At 44.5% G+C, this 19208-nt stretch overlaps 1 protein-coding gene across 1 annotated transcript in view; it reads right to left on the reverse strand.

Annotated features, from left to right (window-relative positions):
- Window positions 1-1275: 1275 nt before the first annotated feature.
- The window catches only part of MAMLD1 (mastermind like domain containing 1), a 34881-nt gene continuing 16948 nt past the window's right edge, over window positions 1276-19208 (reverse strand). The window contains exons 2-4 of the mRNA XM_033072571.1: window positions 5103-5249; window positions 3759-3831; window positions 1276-3468 (exon numbers count right to left, since the gene is read on the reverse strand). Of these exons, the coding sequence (XP_032928462.1) occupies window positions 2453-3468; window positions 3759-3831; window positions 5103-5249 (1236 nt within the window). The 3' untranslated portion in view covers window positions 1276-2452. The remainder of the gene's footprint in view (window positions 3469-3758; window positions 3832-5102; window positions 5250-19208) is intronic.

Below are 19208 nucleotides of genomic sequence, written 5' to 3' on the forward strand. Positions count from 1 at the left end.
CATACATAACAGAGGTACAAGATAAACTGTTTTCCCAACAATCTGTTGGAAAGAGTTGACTTTTGAAGACATCCTCCCCCCAGTGTTTGTAGCCCAAATCATGCAGAATTGGAAAGATGAAGTGCATATTGACACAAACAAAATGAAGAATGAAAAGAGGAACATTTTTGCTATTTTTATTAATACCCCAAAGAGGAGCATGTGGGCAGTAGCCTTTTTGCCATCAGTGGCTGCTGTGCTGCTGGCCAGCCTCGAGGGCTTGAGTGCGTCTGGATCCCAGACCTATGTCAGATTTGCCACTCCCTGAAGCTCCCTGTGCCCTGGCAGGACGCAAACTCAACATGAAGCTGGTTAGGGGTCATTCCCCTCAAAACCTCTGGCCCCATGGGATCTGCCTTTGCCATCAGGAAGCCGCAAGGATCTCTGACAAGCCTGGAGTGGTTGTACCTAGGGAGTCCTGCCCATCTGCACACCAGAAGCAGAGCATGTGCCTGGCTGCTTTAAACCCTGACCATCCCCTCTTATTTTTGGCTTTAGGAACTGTTTTCTGCCATTTGGCTCTGGAGAACAGGCTCCTAGAAGGACCCACTCCAGGACAGGAACGTTTTTGCCAAATCCCTCCCTCCATCAAGGAATCCCCCCAGGAGATTTCCTCAGGCTTTCAGTCTCCACAATGTGCCTGGGACAAAGGGCAGCAACAACACATCTCCATCAGGAAACTGGGGCAGTGTCTTGCTCTGTTAAATTGAGGCAATTTTAGCTCCAGATTCTATTTGTGCATTTATTTAACATTGTTGAAGTTTTTCTGTTCTTTCCTATCCCTCCTCTCAGCCTGGCCTCCCCCAGGACAGGCACCAGCTCTCCCATAAGACAAGTTCTGTGTCAAAGGAGTGACATTCTGTACCCACCACTGTCCTTGCAGGTGTCACAGAATGGGCAAGGTCCCCTTCTCACTGTCTCACACTAGGCATTTATATACAAGAACTGTCACTTAAATAAATATGGTGCTATGTTAAAAAAAACCCAACCCAACAGAGATTAATTTCACATTCACCTATAATTAAACTTGAAAAGGACAGTGCGCCTCAGCAATCCCACTTTAAAATAAAATTAAAGCCTGCTTAAACTCTCTGTCTGGCCCTCACTGCTCCTACCAACAGCACACATGCATTTGTATGTTATTAGATTGATGTTGTAGCATCCTGGACAAATGAAATTAATTCAAATATCAGTGGGTACAAAACACTGTAGCTGAAAAATGAGCACATAAAGATATGCAATTTTCCCTTGGCAGTTTATTATGGTATGAAGAAAAAAACATTCTGTGCTTGAAGCTGACGTTATATTACAAATGTATTGTGAAGTATGACGTGACTATTAAAATATGATTACACAAAGTATGAACATTTTAGAACTTTACAGTACAGTGAATCTTTCATAAACAGACTCTTAAATATACAGAGGACAATAGTTGCTGACAGAAAAACATCAAAAATTAACTATTAATGTTTGTAGACTTTTCCCCTGCAAAAAGTCTTACATTAAAACAGAAAATTATGAAAAGCCTTAAAACCAGGAATAAATCACCTGTACACTACAAATATACATGGTAGAGGTGCACAAACCAGAGCTGCCTTTTTGCTGAAGGGTTCAGTGGCTGGAGGCTGGGCAGTGCCTGCCCAGCACCTGTCCAGTGTGGCCACCATGGGCCACACCACGCTGAGCCTGCAACCCCAGGCACATGCCCTTCAGCAGCTGAAGGTCACAAGCACACACTCCCTGCAGTACAGCGCTGGCGTATTGTCAGTGGCACAGTGACCTACTGGAGTGTATCAAGTGAGAACATCTGGCAAATGGATCTCTGAAAGCAGATCCTTCAATGTACTGAATGCCTGGATGAGACCTATGTACCGGGTTTGCTCTGCAAGACGAAGAGGCAAGGGAATCAGCAGCTCCTTTAAGGGATTTTATTTTTTTTTTAATGCAACTTTTCAATCTTTCCTCTTGATATGGGAGAATAGATGCCACATTTTATTTCTGCTGAGTCTGGTTGGAATGACACCTCTAGATCATGTGTTAAGTTATGTCAAAAACATAAGTATTTTATGCTGTAATACACAGTATTACTGAAACTAACAATATTATTTGCATATTTATAACAAGGTATAATGAAATCCCTATAATAAAACCAAAAGTTATGCTCTAGATTTATTTACAAAGAGTCCCGCAAGGAAGTATAAATACTCCTACATTTAAGGTTTAGGAAAACATAATTTACAAAATATTCAAATATATACAATCATCTGAAAAACTGCCAATATTAAACTTTGATGCAGGCAAAGAATTGGCTGAGTCTATTCCCTCTGTATTGAACAAGGCAGTGGCTTTCACGGGTCATCTGTTCTGTTCAAAGCCATACGTGTTATTTACAATGAGGCTGCTTCTCTCCAAGCTAAACATGTCCAGAGCTTTGAGCGTGCTGTCCCAAAATGTCATCTATCATTGTCAGATTGTTCAACCACTCTTCGTCGTTGCTGCTGCTGTTCTTCATGAGGGAGTCGAGGAAGTCAGTGTCACTGCAGTTGGCAGGCATGACGGAATTGCTGTGCTGGGACACCAAGTCATACTGGGGCAGCTCAGCGGAGCCAATCATCCTGCTGAAGGCGTCGGGCTGGCCAGTGGAAGGGTAGCTTGGTGGGCTGAGGCCCGGGGCAGGATTGAGGTGGTTAAAACTGGACACTCCTTGGGGCACTGATTTCATAACATTCATAGCTGGCAACGGTCCTCTGGTTAAATTGTGTCTCAAGTTCTGATTATTCATTAAGCTTAAGCCCTGGCCAGACTGTCCCATGCTTAGCTTCTGCATCTGCCTGACCTGGATGCCAGGAGCGATCTGATTTGGTGGCACCACAGCCTGCTGGGAGAATGCCTGACCCGGTGTGCTCGACCTCACGCTCTGTTTGGAGAACACTGTGTTCCCAGAAAACTGCTGCATGCTGGTATCCATTTGGCTCTGATTTGGCATTCTTGGCACAGTAGTTGGTGTCCACATCTGGGCAGATGAGTTGGGGTAGACATTGGGGATTCGTGGCACGCTTGGCTGCCTCAAGTGTTGCTGTGTTGCAGAGTGATTTGCTAAGGAGCCAGAACTGAAGCCTCCCATTGGCATTGCTGGCCTCACAGTGGAGTGGTTGTGAACAGTTTGGCACCCTGAGTTCATGCCTAGTGAGTTCTGGCTTGGCCGCAGTGGGATGTTAAAGTCAGAATTAGGTGGAAAAATCCCCTGCTGCTTGCCAGGGTTGTGTGGAATCATCACCATTGTCCCGCTGCTCTGGCTGGCAGTGGCTGAGACCATGCCAGAGCCCAAGGTGCTCTGGAGCATGGCTGGGTTTGATGGCAGCATGCGGTGGTTGGGCGGAGGAGCTGGGATCACCTGGTTGCAGTCAGCAGGAATGGGCTGCTGCACAGCTGTGGACAAAGAGACATATTAGCTGGTGAGCACAGATCCACACTTGAAACACGGCAAAACCTTTAAAAACTGCTGCTCTTTCTTTCATGTCATGGGGGCTTCTCCTTTGTGTTCTTTGTAATAGAGTTATACTGCAGCCATAAGGAAACGGGAATCTCATGATATGTGATAAAATGCAAAATGCTTTTAATTCAGGGCAGAGAATCATTAAGTGTCTCTATTTAACTAGACACCAGGCCCTGACACCTCAAGGATTTTCAGACCATTTTCAGGCCATTTCCTTCCTTACCTTGAAACTGCTGAGCCGCAAACAAGCTCCTCTGTTCAGATGTTACTCCCAGCATGTTTTGTCTCTGCTTTTCCTGGAAAACAAGGGGAGTCATAGTGAAATTGCAGTCTCTTGACAAGCAAAAGAGAAGCAGATACTTCAAGCGTAGCCACAGTCATAAACAACCTCTCCTATACAGCCTTTACCCTCTTCCTCTGATGAGGCTCAGCCCAGACAATTAATTTCAGACTGAATCTTAATTTCTCATATTCCCCTTCTTGCAAAGGTGTCCTGATGCCAGCCCAGCACTGGGAACTGCAACTTTTGGCAGACGTTGCACAGGCAGCCAAAGGGGAGCTGGGCAAACATGGAGACTCCTGCGTTGACCAGCTTATGAGTGAAGTGTGCTGCTGCTGGAGGCTCTGCCCATGTGCACCATCCCCTTTGTGTGCTGGCTGCCACTTCTAACCAGAACACAGGAGCCAGGGATCCACAGCAGGTGCTCCCTGAGCAAAGTATTGCTGGGCTACTCCAGGATTGATTCAAGTCTCCCACCATTTAGCCCCAGAACCCACCACTACACTCACATCCCTGCTGTGGGCAGCAGCTGTGACCTGGGGAGCTCTCTGGGGATGGTGGAGTTCCCCCTGTGTTAGAGCAGCCCAGAAAAAGCAGAAGCCAAGTGATGGCAGGGAGGCAGAGTTGGGTTTGAAAAGGAGTTTGATCAAGGAGCACACAGGACTTCATTGATGGTTTTACTGAGCTTCTTCTCATTTCCCATCCATCCAAATGAGCCTCCTTGACCCAAATCCAGCAGCACATTCAGAAAGTCAGAGGCACATGGTCAAAGCTGCTTTACCCAATTCATTTGAGGGATTTCCTCATCCCAGCTTCCTCACACAGCCTGTTGCAAACCTCCTTCAGGGCCTTCTGTTGCTAGAGAGACCAGTCAAGTCCCAGATAAACTGGAGCTAAACATCTACTCTGCTGAATCCCCAGGGAACCGGAAAGAAAGGCAAGCATGGAGAACTTCATGGGGCTGATTCACTTTCCAAGCCTCCCTTCTCTGCATCTTCCCTCCTAACTCTGTGGCTGACCAAAAATTATGTCAGGGATATGGAGATGACCAAATCCTTCCCTTGCATATGAGGGGGCAAATCTGCACTCAACTCTGGCAGAGCAGAACTTGGCCTTGGCCTCTCTTGGCCTCATCCTAGACTCACCACAGCCTTAGTCTGACTCAGCCTAGCAATTCCAGGGTCACTCTTAGTGTTTGCTGACTGATGATTTCCTCATTCCAGTTAGTCCTGTCCTTCCCAGCGAGGTGGACAGCACAGCAACCCACAGAGGCATTCGGCATCGTACCTGCATCAGCTGCCGTTTCATTATTTGCTGCTTCAGTAAATGGTTCCTCATTGTGTACCCATTGACCGTGGCTGGTGTCGGCACAGAGCCGCCACTGGGGATGGAGCCTGGCTCCTGCAATCTGGCAACAACTCCAGGATTTTGATCCTGCCAAGAAAGATGAAAAAAGGAAAATTAATCTCATCAGGGAGGTAACAACAGAAGCCCTTATCCTCTCTGCCGATGCCCTCTCTTCAGTCTTCAGCTGTCCCAAGGCCAAAGCACCTCATGGACTCACATGGCCCCGTGTGTTACAGTGAGGACAGTGAGAGGTGGTGGTGCTCTCATTTCTAAGGATCAGGACAAGAAGAAGTGAGAGAAGCTAAAGGTTAATCCAAAATTCCTCATGAGTTGCCCAAGGCCATGGGGACCCATTCCCTACTACTCCTGCAGTCACAGGGCTGCCTGGTTGGCAGGTGTGTGAGTAAAGCATGACATTTCTCACAACTTCTCCAACTGTTACACTGAAAGACAGAAGGAAAGTTGCATCAGGGTAGGATTTGGCAAGTGAATGTAAAGGAAAAAGCCTCCAGGAAAAGAGCAAACTAAAGGCATAGGAATGGAAAAGGTGCCATCAGACCTGGGACCAGAGAGATAAGGAACATGTGGGCCTGGGATTGAAGTAGTTCTTGGTGAATTCAAGATGGGATGAACAAGAAGAAGTCACTGTGAAAGGAGACAAGAACATGCAAAAATGCAGGACCAGGTCATGCCTGTGCACAAATCAGTGATAAATGCAGTGAGCCCTGCTCCTGCCTGGCACAAACCAGCCTCTTTCTAAGTCCTCAGTGAAAGAACCAAATTGACTTTGACAGTTGAGCTCTTGCCTCCAAAGAAAGAGTACAGGAGAGGAGAGAAAAAATAATTAATGAGAACAGGATGATGACACAAACCAAAATGGAAAAATAATTTTAAAAATACTGAATTCTAAACATCTTAGGAGCTGGCAGGTATTCAGGGAAATACAAGAGAAAAATGAAGGAAGAAGTCAAGGCCTCACTAAGGACAAGATCCTGTGAGTGCTGTACCCAGGAACAGCAGCACCAGTGTATTCCCGGTTCTCTGTTTTCACATTCAGCTTCTACATTATTTATGATGTTTTGTTATTACTGGCAGGGAGAAGTATATATGTTATATCCAGCATCCTTAGTTGGGCCATGCTTCCTTTGTTTTTAGAATGGAAGCCCACATCCTTTGTTTGAGAATCAATGTTATCAAGAGATAAGCAAGAAGAACATGGTTGTTGCCTTCTGTCATCTGACAATTAGAAGCATGCTCAAGTGGAGAAAACAGGACACGAGCCATGTTTCAGAGTGGCCAGAGGGAGGCCTTGAAAGGCATTTGTCACCAGAAAAGCTCTTTGAGCCTGGGGCACCTTTCCACAGAGGCTTCACCATGAGGAATCATCCAACTCCTTCCAAGACATTCTTTCTAAGAGGGATTATCAAGAAGGTCACAGAAATTACTCATTTTTATGGTGCCTCCTGTTGTAGCACTTCAGTCTATTATGCAAAAGCACAGTTGATGAAATGTAAATGCGTGTGAGATAATTTACTAAAAGACACAAACCTGCTGCTCATCACTGGTCTCATTATCATTCCTATTCATGGGCAGTCTCGTAAGACTAGATTTTATTACTGGTGCTTTGCTTACAATTCTGCTGGACATCTCTCCTCCTCCCCTTTCCCTCCCACCCATTTTACTCCCTCTCTCCCAAGGAAAAAGAGGTGAGGAAAAAGTAAATATGATTTACTACAGATGTAAATATGAAAGTTCATTTCAAGCTGGCAGTCTGCTTTCATGTCAGACAGGATTCTGCAGCCACAGTTAAGCTTTGAATAATGCACACTGCCTCTGGGGAAATATTTGAAAGTGGAGAGATTCAGTTTGTGTACTCTGCACATGAAAGATGCTGAAATGTTCATACCACCAAAATCCCTACCATCTATCCAATTTCCTCCAAACTTGTCTTGTGGTGCACTGAGGGTCTGTGCTTACTGAAGCAAAGGAGTTTTAGTGCAAGGACAATCATTCTGATGTCTTGCTCTGGGCTATTGCATTAACAAGTCATAACATTAAAGTCTCTTTTCCTAATCATGTCCACCTCATTCTAATTTCTGCTAAACACCATCAAGAAAATAATGTTGACTTTTCCACATTATTAACGGCAAAGAAGTGTAAATCACATTACTAATTGTGGCTCTTGTGCTGTGTACAACTGCTTAATTATATGGGATTTTCTGCAGGCACCCTATAGCAATAAAGACAATCAGCAAAGTTCATTTGCAAATACACCAAATGGGTTGTTGAGTTTTTCAGAGCAAAGTTGTATAACACTTAATTAGCCAGTAAAGAAACAATGTAGAGATTGCAGTTTGCTTTTGGGGAAATAAGGACAAAATAGCATAGATGAGAAGCCAAAGAGTGAATTCGAAATCCTGACTTCTACAAGTTCACATTTAGGTTAAGAAAAAAAAGAAAAACAAAAAGGAAAAAGTTCTCTCTTTTCACCACTAGTGGGAACTACTGTATTCCTGTACAATAAAAAATAGCCACTCGCATGTCATGACTAAGAATAGCTATGGTGTAGTCTAAAAGACACTGCAATCTGTACCAAAGGTTAATGAACTTTAAACATTCTTCCTTTTCATCACTTCCCAAGAAAAATCACTTTCCTTCCCCTAGTAAAACCAAGCCAAAGCAGCCATAATCTTAACTTGTCTGTAGTTTGGATTTATCCTATTATAAATTCAAGAAGATGCAAAGAGAGGAGGATTCTGGTGCCAAAGCTGGGAATGTTGGACGTGGGTGTTCCCACACAAGGTGTGGTTGAGCTGTACAGTTAACACTGGAGGGTGCAGAGAGCTATGGGAGGTTCTGACTCTTTGACTTTAAAAAAAAACAAAAAAAAACAAAAACAAAAAAAAAAAAACACCAAAAAAAAAAAACCACCACACAAGCATTTGCATGTAGGTATCAGGTTTTTTCCTCCATCCCTAACTAAATGGCACACCATATAGACCTGGAGCTGGAGAATGCATTTGAGAACACATGCTCCTGTTGCCAGGCAAGCACTCCCTGGGCTTCCCAACAGGGCAATTTCTGCTCAGAAAGGCCTTGGGGAAAACTACACAATTCTGACTTAATATCTCATGCACTAGTTCCAAGAGCAGGGAGAAAAGAGTCAGTCTCCAGGAGTGTGTAATGCTTCTGTCACTGCTCAGCTTCTGACTGCAGCTGTAAAGGCCATTGCACAGCCCAGTGAAACCAGTGCCCTACAGCTGGCACAGCTGGTGCACGATGGGCAAATATGCAGGTCACTGCACCCAGCTGTACAAGTGTGGGTCTGATCCTATAACTATTCAGGCAACTGCTGAATGGAAAGCCTGCAAACAGCACCACTGAGCCCTACTATGAATCGACATCCTTCCAAAAATCCACTTGGCTCGAGCCCCATCATCTGACTACGTAGAAAATGCACAGCTGCAGCAAGTAAGTGTGGAGATGAATCATTCTGCAAGAACATGGTTGATAAACTTCAGTCCTCAATACTTAGTGATATACCCAGTAATCACTCTGTGGCTTTGCTTAAGCAAGAATGAGTAAATTTATGGCCCCTAATTCCTCTGAATCCTCATTAACAAATATTCCAAAAAGAATTTAAAAGCGAGACTTTCTGAGGATCTGAATGAGAGCTGTAGTCACTCTTTGGCAAGTATGTGAAAAACCCTCTAATCTTTAATAAAAAGCATTCATTGCTTTTTTAGGACTATGTGAAAACACTAAACTCGTTTATCATTATTAAACTTTCCCATCTGCTCTTACGGTATAACTCCAAAGAATATAACAAAGAAATTGTACATGTTAAACTGTATTGACTTAAGCCCAGAGCTATTGGAGATGTACAATTTATTTCAGTGAGGGCAGGAAGGGGACTGCAGGCTACTAGACAGTCTCATTTGTCCACTGCTGAAAAGACAGTTATCTGCACCAAAATGGCTCTCAGAAAGGCACATTTGCTTTATAACAAATAAGCCGCCAGGTGAGACCATTCAGCATTATGTTAAAGGCTCAGACAATAAAACTAAGTCATGAATTTGAATAGTTAACAGATGGACTAATTAGAGACTGAATTCTTTGTGGTTCTAATAGATAACCAGGTCACAGCAGGGTTACTGAGAGAGAGGCAAGCAGCACTGCAAATTTCAGTAGATATTTGCAGAGCTGGGGAAGAGCTGCACTTCCTAACTGAAAGCATTAGCAGTAATGGAGAAACAGAAAATGGACTAATTAAAAATACTTCTAGTACCTGAATTTAAAAAGTTTATTCCATTTCAAAAGATGCTGCTGATTTGAGAAATATTCCCTCTACTTCCAATGAGGCATCCAGCTGAATCCAGTGATTTCAGAGCTTAAACCAGAAGGGCTGTTAAGATGAGCCACAGCATAAAAACAAAAGACCAAAGGAAATGGAGCACCCAGGGTGGAGGTTTGCTCCAAGTACATGAGCGGGACAAACTAATTTTTCCACCAGGTTTGGCGATTTTTTTGGCAACCAAAGGTAATTTAGTTTGAAGTATTTACCATGATATCACATAGTAAATAAGAAGCACAAGAAACAACCAGAAAACCATGGCTACAGGACTTGAGCAGAGCCACTCCTGACCTGCTCTAAGGCCCTGGCTCCTGGGCTGGGGACTCGTGGCAGATCCGTGCTCATGGCAGGGGACAACTATTCCCTAGGGGTGGGGTGAAGTTTCAGGAACTAAGTTTTGTTCTGTATTTTAAGAACATCTGTTACGTACAGGGAGTTCTGTACTCTGTGAGAAAATGCAAATACTAGTTTCAAACTAATACCCCTGCATTTCCTTGCTCTCCCACCTGCCCCTGATGCATCCTCTTCCATCCAGGATCTGTGCTGCATCTCTTTGGTGGGGATTTCAACGTCACTTTGAAGCACAGGACTGAGACCCCTGGCACAACCATACTATAAATACTACAGACCAAGCAATTAAAAGACCAATAGCATTAAAGCTGTCTTACCCAACTTGATGGTTTAAAGAGTTTAATTACTTAGAATTACAGAGAAGCCACATGTAAACTTCTGCTTTGTAGTCACTTTATGCATCCCCACAGGAATCCTTGATGCCACCTTTACAAAGAATGCTCATGCCCTCCACAGCTGTTAATGCACTTAGATACTAAGATAGTGACCTATGCATACCAATAAAGCAAACAAAATCCAGGGTGAGGTTTGTCAAAAGGATCATGTCAGCAAACTCAAGAGTGTGATGTCTGTGAGATACCACTGTCATTTGCTTCATGTGGAAATCTGGGCTTACCTGTGCTTCTTGTCTCTGCTTCTTGCTGTTAACAAAACTCTCTATCTGCTCTTTGGAAGTTTTCTTTTATTTCTCCTCTATTCTGCTCACAATTCAGAGATGCTCTTCAAGATAAAACAGCCTTTCAGTTCAGATATGCTCCAAAGCTTTCTGTTTGTTTGCATGTTTGCTTTAGCACAGTATATGAACATTGATAAAACAAACTGTGCAGTTCGGTGGATCTGTTGTTTTTTTTATCCATCTTTCAGCTATTTACTTGATTCACAAGCATGTGAAATACTGCTAGACTAAAGTTTCTAAGCTTATCTTGGGGGCTGTCAGTCAGGAAAAGGCTAGGTTTGAACACTGTAAGTGATCTGTGGGTATATGGTTTTGTTAAAAAAATCTTCCAAGTTTTTTGTTCTTTTCATACAGCATAAGCATGTGCAGTTTTGTTGAAAGGTAGCCCTCCTTCCTTGCTAGAAGCAGTGACAAGATCACCACACCTGGCTAGCAATTTTATCAGGATCTTCTTCCTGCCTTCAAGAAAAGCAGATAAAACACTGGATTCCCTATAGTTGTTATACTACATGCTGCTCAAAACAAAACAAAATTCCATCAAAGTATCCAAAGTGCTTTTAAAATGCACCCACAATTCTAATAAGATGGAAACTGACTCCACTTCCCCTCTTAAAAAATGTAACTGAATTAGATAAAGCTTTTGTGCAGACTGCCAATATTTTTAGAGCTGGTTTCATCCATGAAAACATGTCCTTAAAGAGCAACAGCAACCAGAGCAACAGAAAGACAGAAAATCCAAGGTAAATTGCAATAATTTTTCTTTTAGACAAAAATGCATCCTTTAGGAGGCATGTGGAAATCAAGCTGTGCTGATGTTACCAGCACCAATGTAGTTATAAGGAACATGGGAAACAGCTTTGGGAGCAGCCAAGAGCTTGAGGAATGGACAGGCACAACCTCCCAGGGACTGCAGTGCTTGTAAAGAGGTGTGATCAAGATTCCATCAACAGCAGCTTCCTTGAAAATAGATCCTTTGGCCCAGATAAACTCCCAGGCCATGGGTGAAGGTAGCCTGGAGAACAGCTTTGATCCACCATCCCAAATGGAATGGAAGGATCCACCATCCTTTCAGGAAGACTCTGTGCCGGGCCCCTGATGGCAGTGGGACCTAGGTGCCTGCAGTGTTCACACACTTTTCTTCCACCTGAGAGCAGCACTCTGGGGTCAGACTCATCCAACACCACCATTCTTTAACAGAAACTGTGTCTGTTACTGCTTTTCTCTGTATACACCCAAAGATGCAGAGATGGGTGTTTTGTACCTCTCTGTATAACATATAGTCATGATCCAAAATTGAATTCTCTGTACAGAATATATATTTATATTTGGGTTGTACAGCTGCCATGATTCTCCAACTCTTAACATCACACTCTTGTTCCCATGGAGGGCAGCTTGCCTATAAATTGAATGAGATAATCTAAAACTGTGTTTATCTCACCCAATTTCAGCTGGTAGTCCTTCTCCCTGTCTCTACAAGGTTGTGCTAGGTATGATGACAAACTACAATATCTTGTTTTTTATAAAGTGGTTTGACTCAAGCAATCCTTGTGTTATGTCAAGCCATGGTCTCAGAGGTGTCGATGAGATTCCAAAGGAGTCAAGTCAGCTCAATGCCCAGCAGAAGCTGCCACAGGGAAGTGCAATGACTGGTTGGTAAATTTATGTATTAGGGAGCGCAGAAGAAATCTGATAAAAGCAACACTGAAGATTTCACACTAGCAAAGTGAAAGTCAGAAAATCTCGAGCTAATGGGATAAATCAGATCTCTACCTGCCCATTTCTGAAAAGCTCTGTGAACTGCAGTAAGGTGGTCTGGATCACTGAGATTTTGAAAATCTCCTGCTTTCTCCAAGTTAACGTTTCCATTAATTTATTTTTCCTTGCCATGAAGAGGCAGATGTCAAGTGTTCACTTTCAATAGTAGTATGGACTCATAACTTCTGAGAAGCCCTTTGCATGACAACCTCTCACATGCAAAACCCAGCATTACTCCTGATTTCTCATGTAAGTGCACAAACAAAGCATGCTCTGGCACAAAGTATCACATCACTTTTTCAGTATTAAACTTCTCACACCCTTAATCTTTCTTAACAGACGAAACTAGTCCAACACCTAAAAAGGGTTTCATCAGATCCTCTGCCCAACTATCAAAAATCACCGCCATAACTTACAAACAAAATGCAGTGGTCAACAATATGCTAAAATAATGGATACAAAGAAGGCTGTGACTAGGTAGCCCTCATAATCAAATTTTAAAAACTGAGATATTGACACATTAAAAATGGAAAATGTGTTAAGGTGACCCTGAGTATGGGGAACAAGGAGTGATTCCATTATGTTTGTAAATGGAAATTATTGTTAAAACACCTGAAGCTGAACTGTTGTAACCAAGTCAACTCAGTCTCCCCTTAAAAAATCCCTTTTCTCCCCTTCCATTCAGATTGTATTTACAAACTGTCAATGTCTCAATTTTTTCTTGTGTCATTTCACTATTACAGAGTTGAGACTAGCCATCTGCAGCTTCATTTCATAAAGCTCTGATTTGTCCTTGGAGCAAGGTCACCCGACACAAGAATATAAAATGTGGCTTTCCTCAACTGACAGTTCTTTATGTCTTCCTGTAAATATTCCCTACTAATTTAAAATAATTTTACCACTTCACTCTCCCCTTCATACACACTGAAAGGCTGATTTACACACATATTAATAAGAATCCTGTCATTTAACCACTGCATGTCATATTAGAGCAATTAATGGTGTTTATTTGCTGGTAAAACAAGCATTTCGAGCTCCAGCTCAAGAATCTCCAGTAGCTTCATGTGACTTGCAAGATAGTAGCTATGGGTCAGAAGTTGGGATCCCCCCATTCAACATTATCATATGCTTGGAGCAACACTGTTTTCTATCAAGCAGGAAAAAAAATCCAGCCAATTCAGAAAAATTATCAGCTGCTATAACACCATACGATAGGAGAATGATAATGAAACATCACTAGGTGTACGTGGGTTCATTAATCGAAATCAACAGACCAGTAAAGAAAAATTTTCAGGCACATTGCACAATATTCCAAGCTAAAAACACAGAACTGAACATGGAATTTCTATGCAGATCAGACATGACCTGCCATAAATTCAGGAGCATCTTCTTTGAAGCAGGGACTGCTGTTCTGGATTACAGCAAAAACCAAACCAAGAAAACAAAACAAAACTAAACAAAACAAAACAGCAGGGTAAATTAAATTGAGAATCTTCAAATGAACCACCAAAAAGAAACAGGGAATAACTGAGTGATTGAGAATAATTAGCATTAGCTCTGTGGGTCAGTCTCATCCCCGATCTTTGCCTGCATATGCTGACAACAGGAGACTGAAGGTCCTGGCTCTAATCTCCAACACAAGGCACCTATCTTTTGGCACCTGGAAAATTCATTTCTGAGCGGATGTGGTGGATTCTTAGATATGGTCTGCTGCATGCAGCCATCTGCCTCACAAATAACCATATGAGAGCTTTTACCTGGGTGTCTCTAATAGCCTTGGCAGTCCTAGCCATGAAGACATGAAGAAACTGGAGGTCTGTTTGCAAACACCTCTGGGTCTCTGCTGTGCATTCGAGACTCTGAGGAGTTTAGCTGCACAAGCAAGTGTCCCTTGGGATACACAGTGGAGGGTGAGCTCATGAGACTGTAAGCACGCAATCTGTCAGAAAGAGAAGTGGAAGCTGGGATCATTACAGGTGAATTCCCAAGCCTCTAAAGGAGATGATCTTGAACAATGAGTTTGTTTCGTTACTAAGTCATAGGACAAAAGTCATTCCTATGGACTTGGGCTCACATGACCAGGTCCAGTTTCCAGTTCTGTCATATAGAGATTCTTCATGTGACTATTGGCAAACAACTTCATTGCTCCCTGTCTCAGTTTCTCTCCAAAAGGAATTAAAATTCCTCTCAGAAAAGGAGAATGAGGGAAATTTCCTGAGGCAATGTGAGGGTTTATGTCTGAAACGCACCTCTCCTGTGCCCTGAGGTCATGACCCCACAGACCTGGCAGAGCTGCTTTCCTTGCCGCTCACCAGTGGGAGGTGGAAGGGCTTTTCCTGCTTCACTCCACATACAAGTCATGGTCGTGTTCTCCCCTCTGCACCTCTCCTCCAGGTCTGGCCACAGCCGGTTGCATCTCAGAACAACGCTGAACTGCACAGAGCTGTAATGGTCTCCCAGGACCTCTGTGCAGGTCTGGTCGCACAGCCCAGTGGAATGCAGCATGTCCCAGCCACATTCCCCATGATCCTGTGACTTGACCCTTGAGTCCTCAAAAAACTCTGCTTACAACAGCTTCGGACATGCCAGCACCTGGAGAATCCCTCAGTGTCCAGCTGCAAGCTGTGTGAAGAGAGCTCGGTGCTGGGACAAGTCAGCCTTACGTTTTGTCTTTACAAAAGGAAGAGACTGGCTGAGGTAGTTACGTGTGAAAATCTTGAGATCTTCCTGCAAGTCCTGCTTGATATTTTATTATGACAACTTTTACTGCAGGGAGAACGGTCCAGTTTCACTCCACATGCTCTCCCACATCCCTGTCTTTGCCCTGTTCCATCCCCATTATATGTCCTTCTCCCTTATTTACATGGCAGATGTTTTTCATTCAAAATTTATCCATGATGAGAAAACCCTCCAAGTGCCTCCAAATACCACCTTCTCGTGCCAGCCAACATTTCCCTGAAATTCTGAGATTTTGGTGTCTCACTTAAGATAACAGGAGTCTAGGAAACACATGCCTTTGAACATTTGGCCAGTCACATTTTTGCTGTAAGGAAAGAGGGAAGTGTACAAAAGAGGCCGGGAGGCTGGAGCTCAGCCACGCTCCCTGTGAGGCAGAGATGTTGCGGAGCACTCACATGTGTCTCTTCTGCGGAGACACCGAGACACTGCATGTCAACAGTTAACTTCCCTTTGTTCCCATCCAAATGATTAAGCTTAGAAGCTTGCCTGGTGACATCACCAGAGTTTAAACATGCTGGATATGGTCCAGGGAGCCAAAGTTATTGCTGACCCCATGGTTACTGATCCACTCCGCAAGTAGCTGATGTCCTCTCTCACTTTATGAATTATTTAATGGGTTAAAGATTGGTCAGATCTTCTTTATGCAATATACAGCTATACATTGGGCAGGAGGATGTAAACATGCATTAACAAGGTTAAAGTCATATACTGGAACTCCACTGTTTTCAGCTTGCAGCTTTATTGACTTAATCATGCCAGCACTGCAGCCAACAAATCATTAAATCCATTCCATTCTTCTGCTGGTTACCAACCACAAAAACAGAGGCAGGCAAACACAGAGCAAATCTCAGAGGGGGTGGGGAGGGCAGTGGGGTGGGGGGCTGAGGAGAACAGTGGGATCACTATAGAGTGATGCTGGCCTGTCACCGCCAGCACAAAGATGTCAAATCTGTCTTTATGGACTAAGTGGTTTCATGGTTTAAAGCGACACACTCATTTGTTCCTGTTTTGCAATGATTATAGAAAACAAGAAGAGGGAAGTGGGGAGAGGGAATAAAAAGCAAGCTGAGCTTCTTCATACCGTAATGGGGTGTGTCTGTGTCCATGTGTGCCTGTGTGTCTGGATCCATGTGTGTCTGTGTCCGTGTGTGTCTGTGTCTGTGTGTGTCTGTGTCCGTGTGTGTCTGTGTCCATGTGTGCCTGTGTGTCTGTGTCCATGTGTGTCTGTGTGTGTCTGTGTCCGTGTGTGTCTGTGTCTGTGTGTGTCTGTGTCCATGTGTGTCTGTGTCCATGTGTGTCTGTGTCTGTGTGTGTCTGTGTCCGTGTGTCCGTGTGTGTCTGTGTCCGTGTGTGTCTGTGTCCGTGTGTGTCTGTGTCCGTGTGTGTCTGTGTCTGTGTGTGCCTGTGTCTGTGTGTCTGTGTCCGTGTGTGTCTGTGTCCATGTGTGTCTGTGTCCATGTGTGCCTGTGTCCGTGTGTGTCTGTGTCCGTGTGTGCCTGTGTCCGTGTGTGTCTGTGTCCGTGTGTGTCTGTGTCCGTGTGTGCCTGTGTCCGTGTGTGTCTGTGTCCATGTGTGTCTGTGTCCATGTGTGCCTGTGTCCGTGTGTGTCTGTGTCCGTGTGTGTCTGTGTCCATGTGTGCCTGTGTCCATGTGTGCATGTCCGTGTGTGCCTGTGTCCATGTGTGCATGTCCGTGTGTGTCTGTGTCCGTGTGTGTCTGTGTCCGTGTGTGCCTGTGTGTCTGTGTCCATGTGTGTCTGTGTCCGTGTGTGCCTGTGTGTCTGTGTCCATGTGTGTCTGTGTCCATGTGTGTCTGTGTCCATGTGTGCCTGTGTCCGTGTGTGTCTGTGTCTGTGTGTCTGTGTCCGTGTGTGTCTGTGTCCATGTGTGTCTGTGTCCATGTGTGCCTGTGTCCGTGTGTGTCTGTGTCCGTGTGTGCCTGTGTCCGTGTGTGCCTGTGTCCGTGTGTGTCCATGTGTCCGTGTGTGTCTGTGTCCATGTGTCTGTGTGTGTCTGTGTCCATGTGTGTCTGTGTCCATGTGTGCCTGTGTCCGTGTGTGTCTGTGTCCGTGTGTGTCTGTGTCCATGTGTGCCTGTGTCCATGTGTGCATGTCCGTGTGTGCCTGTGTCCATGTGTGCATGTCCGTGTGTGTCTGTGTCCGTGTGTGTCTGTGTCCGTGTGTGTCTGTGTCCGTGTGTGCCTGTGTGTCTGTGTCCATGTGTGTCTGTGTCCATGTGTGCCTGTGTCCATGTGTGCCTGTGTCCATGTGTGCGTGCCCGTGTGTGTCTGTGTCCGTGTGTGTCTGTGTCCATGTGTGCCTGTGTCCATGTGTGCATGTCCGTGTGTGTCTGTGTCCGTGTGTGTCTGTGTCCAGTGTGCCTGTGTCCATGTGTGCATGTCCGTGTGTGCCTGTGTCCATGTGTGCATGTCCGTGTGTGTCTGTGTCCGTGTGTGTCTGTGTCCATGTGTGCCTGTGTGTCTGTGTCCATGTGTGTCTGTGTCCATGTGTGCATGTCCGTGTGTGCCTGTGTCCGTGTGTGTGTGTCCGTGTGTGCCTGTGTCCATGTGTGCCTGTGTGTCTGTGTGTCTCTGTCCATGTGTGTCTGTGTCCATGTGTGTTGTGCATCCTCACAGAGCCACAGATGTCAGCTGCAAACATCCCCCAGGCCAGGGCAGAGGAGATCTGGGTGCTTGTGGCACCTGAGGGGTCTCAGGCTCTGTGCTGCACTCACTGCTAAGCTGCTGCCAAACTCAGGCATGATTTATTTAGAGTTCAGCAGAAAAGCAAGGAGACATGGAGCATTAAATCAGTCCTTCCACTGCCCTCCAGGAGCAGCTCTGACCACAGAGAGCCATGGGAGAAGTCTCTGCTCTCAGACTGAACGAACAACTTCACTTTCAGAAAAAGTCACTTTTCAGATGTGTGTTGAGGACCCCCAGAAGTTCCCTGATTGTCAGTAGTGTGGAGAACACAGATCAGCAGATTACTAAAGTACTGTTTCTAGGTGGTTAGTTGAAAACATCCGACTTTGGAAATGGAGCTGTCAGCTTATCAGGTTTGAACCTGTAAGATCTTTATTTGTCACTGCTGTTGTTCCTGTTAATTTTTTGATAGAAATATCTTCTCTATCACCAATAGCCTGGTGCCTGTGCTAGTGGAGCATCCTGTCTGGACACAGGCAAATGTCTTACAAGCAGGCTACAGAGTAAGAATTCAGCATGAGCTCTTGGAAACCTTCAGACATCAGGGTATTTTGCTTCTTTTACTGATACCTATTTGCCAGCTTTCCTCCAGTGCAAGAACACGAAATAAGCTTCCCCTGTCTGGGGAAGACTCAGCTACACCAGGAGAGATCCCTGGCCCATTTCTATTTCTTATGAAGATAAGAAATGGCCAACAAGCTCCCTTTGCTTCACCTTCTGCGTACAAGCTGCTCAGAGATCCCTGTGAGAATAACTAAGCATCCTACCAGTGCAGGGGCTTGGCAGACACATTTGCACCTTGTCCTGACATACACCACTCCAGACCTTTTTGAGCATCACCATTATTTGGTTTGTAGTTGTTTTCTTTAGACCCAAACAACTCTTCTCACACTTTGAGTTCCAACTTCGCCTTTTTTGTTTACTAGTCTCCAGATCTCTATCACCCAGAGACAGCTCCTGGCTCCGTGTATTCCAAATAAACATATAATTACTTGGTGCAAGAGTCAGCCAGAATTCCTCTTGGAAACAGCCTCCAAGGAAGAGCCTGTCCCCTGCTTGTTACCTGCAGTGTGGAGGCAGTGGAACATACCATCAAAGGTGCTTCTTTCCAGCCACCACACTGGAATAACAGACAGAAACAAAAATGATTTTTGAAAGTCAGAAAGTCAAAAGTCAGCTATTTAAGGTACCTGTGTGACTTTCAACTTAATTTACTTTTATATATTGGATCACCATAGCTGCTGTTCCCTCCACAGACTGGGAATAAAGGCACCTCCAGCAGACATGGGCCAAGACTCTGTATTGTTTTCCAGGCTTCTCTCACTGCAACCCACCACCACATCTTGGAGGTGCACCTTATGGTGAGCTGAAATTACTCTCTAAACATCTTTTCCTCCACTGGCCACAGGAAAAGTCTAAACAATGGGAGCACAAAGATGTATCCCAACCAGTCACAGAGGAAGACTGA

The sequence above is a fragment of the Catharus ustulatus genome, chromosome 14 (genome assembly GCF_009819885.2).
Source record: "Catharus ustulatus isolate bCatUst1 chromosome 14, bCatUst1.pri.v2, whole genome shotgun sequence".
NCBI lineage: Eukaryota > Metazoa > Chordata > Aves > Passeriformes > Turdidae > Catharus > Catharus ustulatus.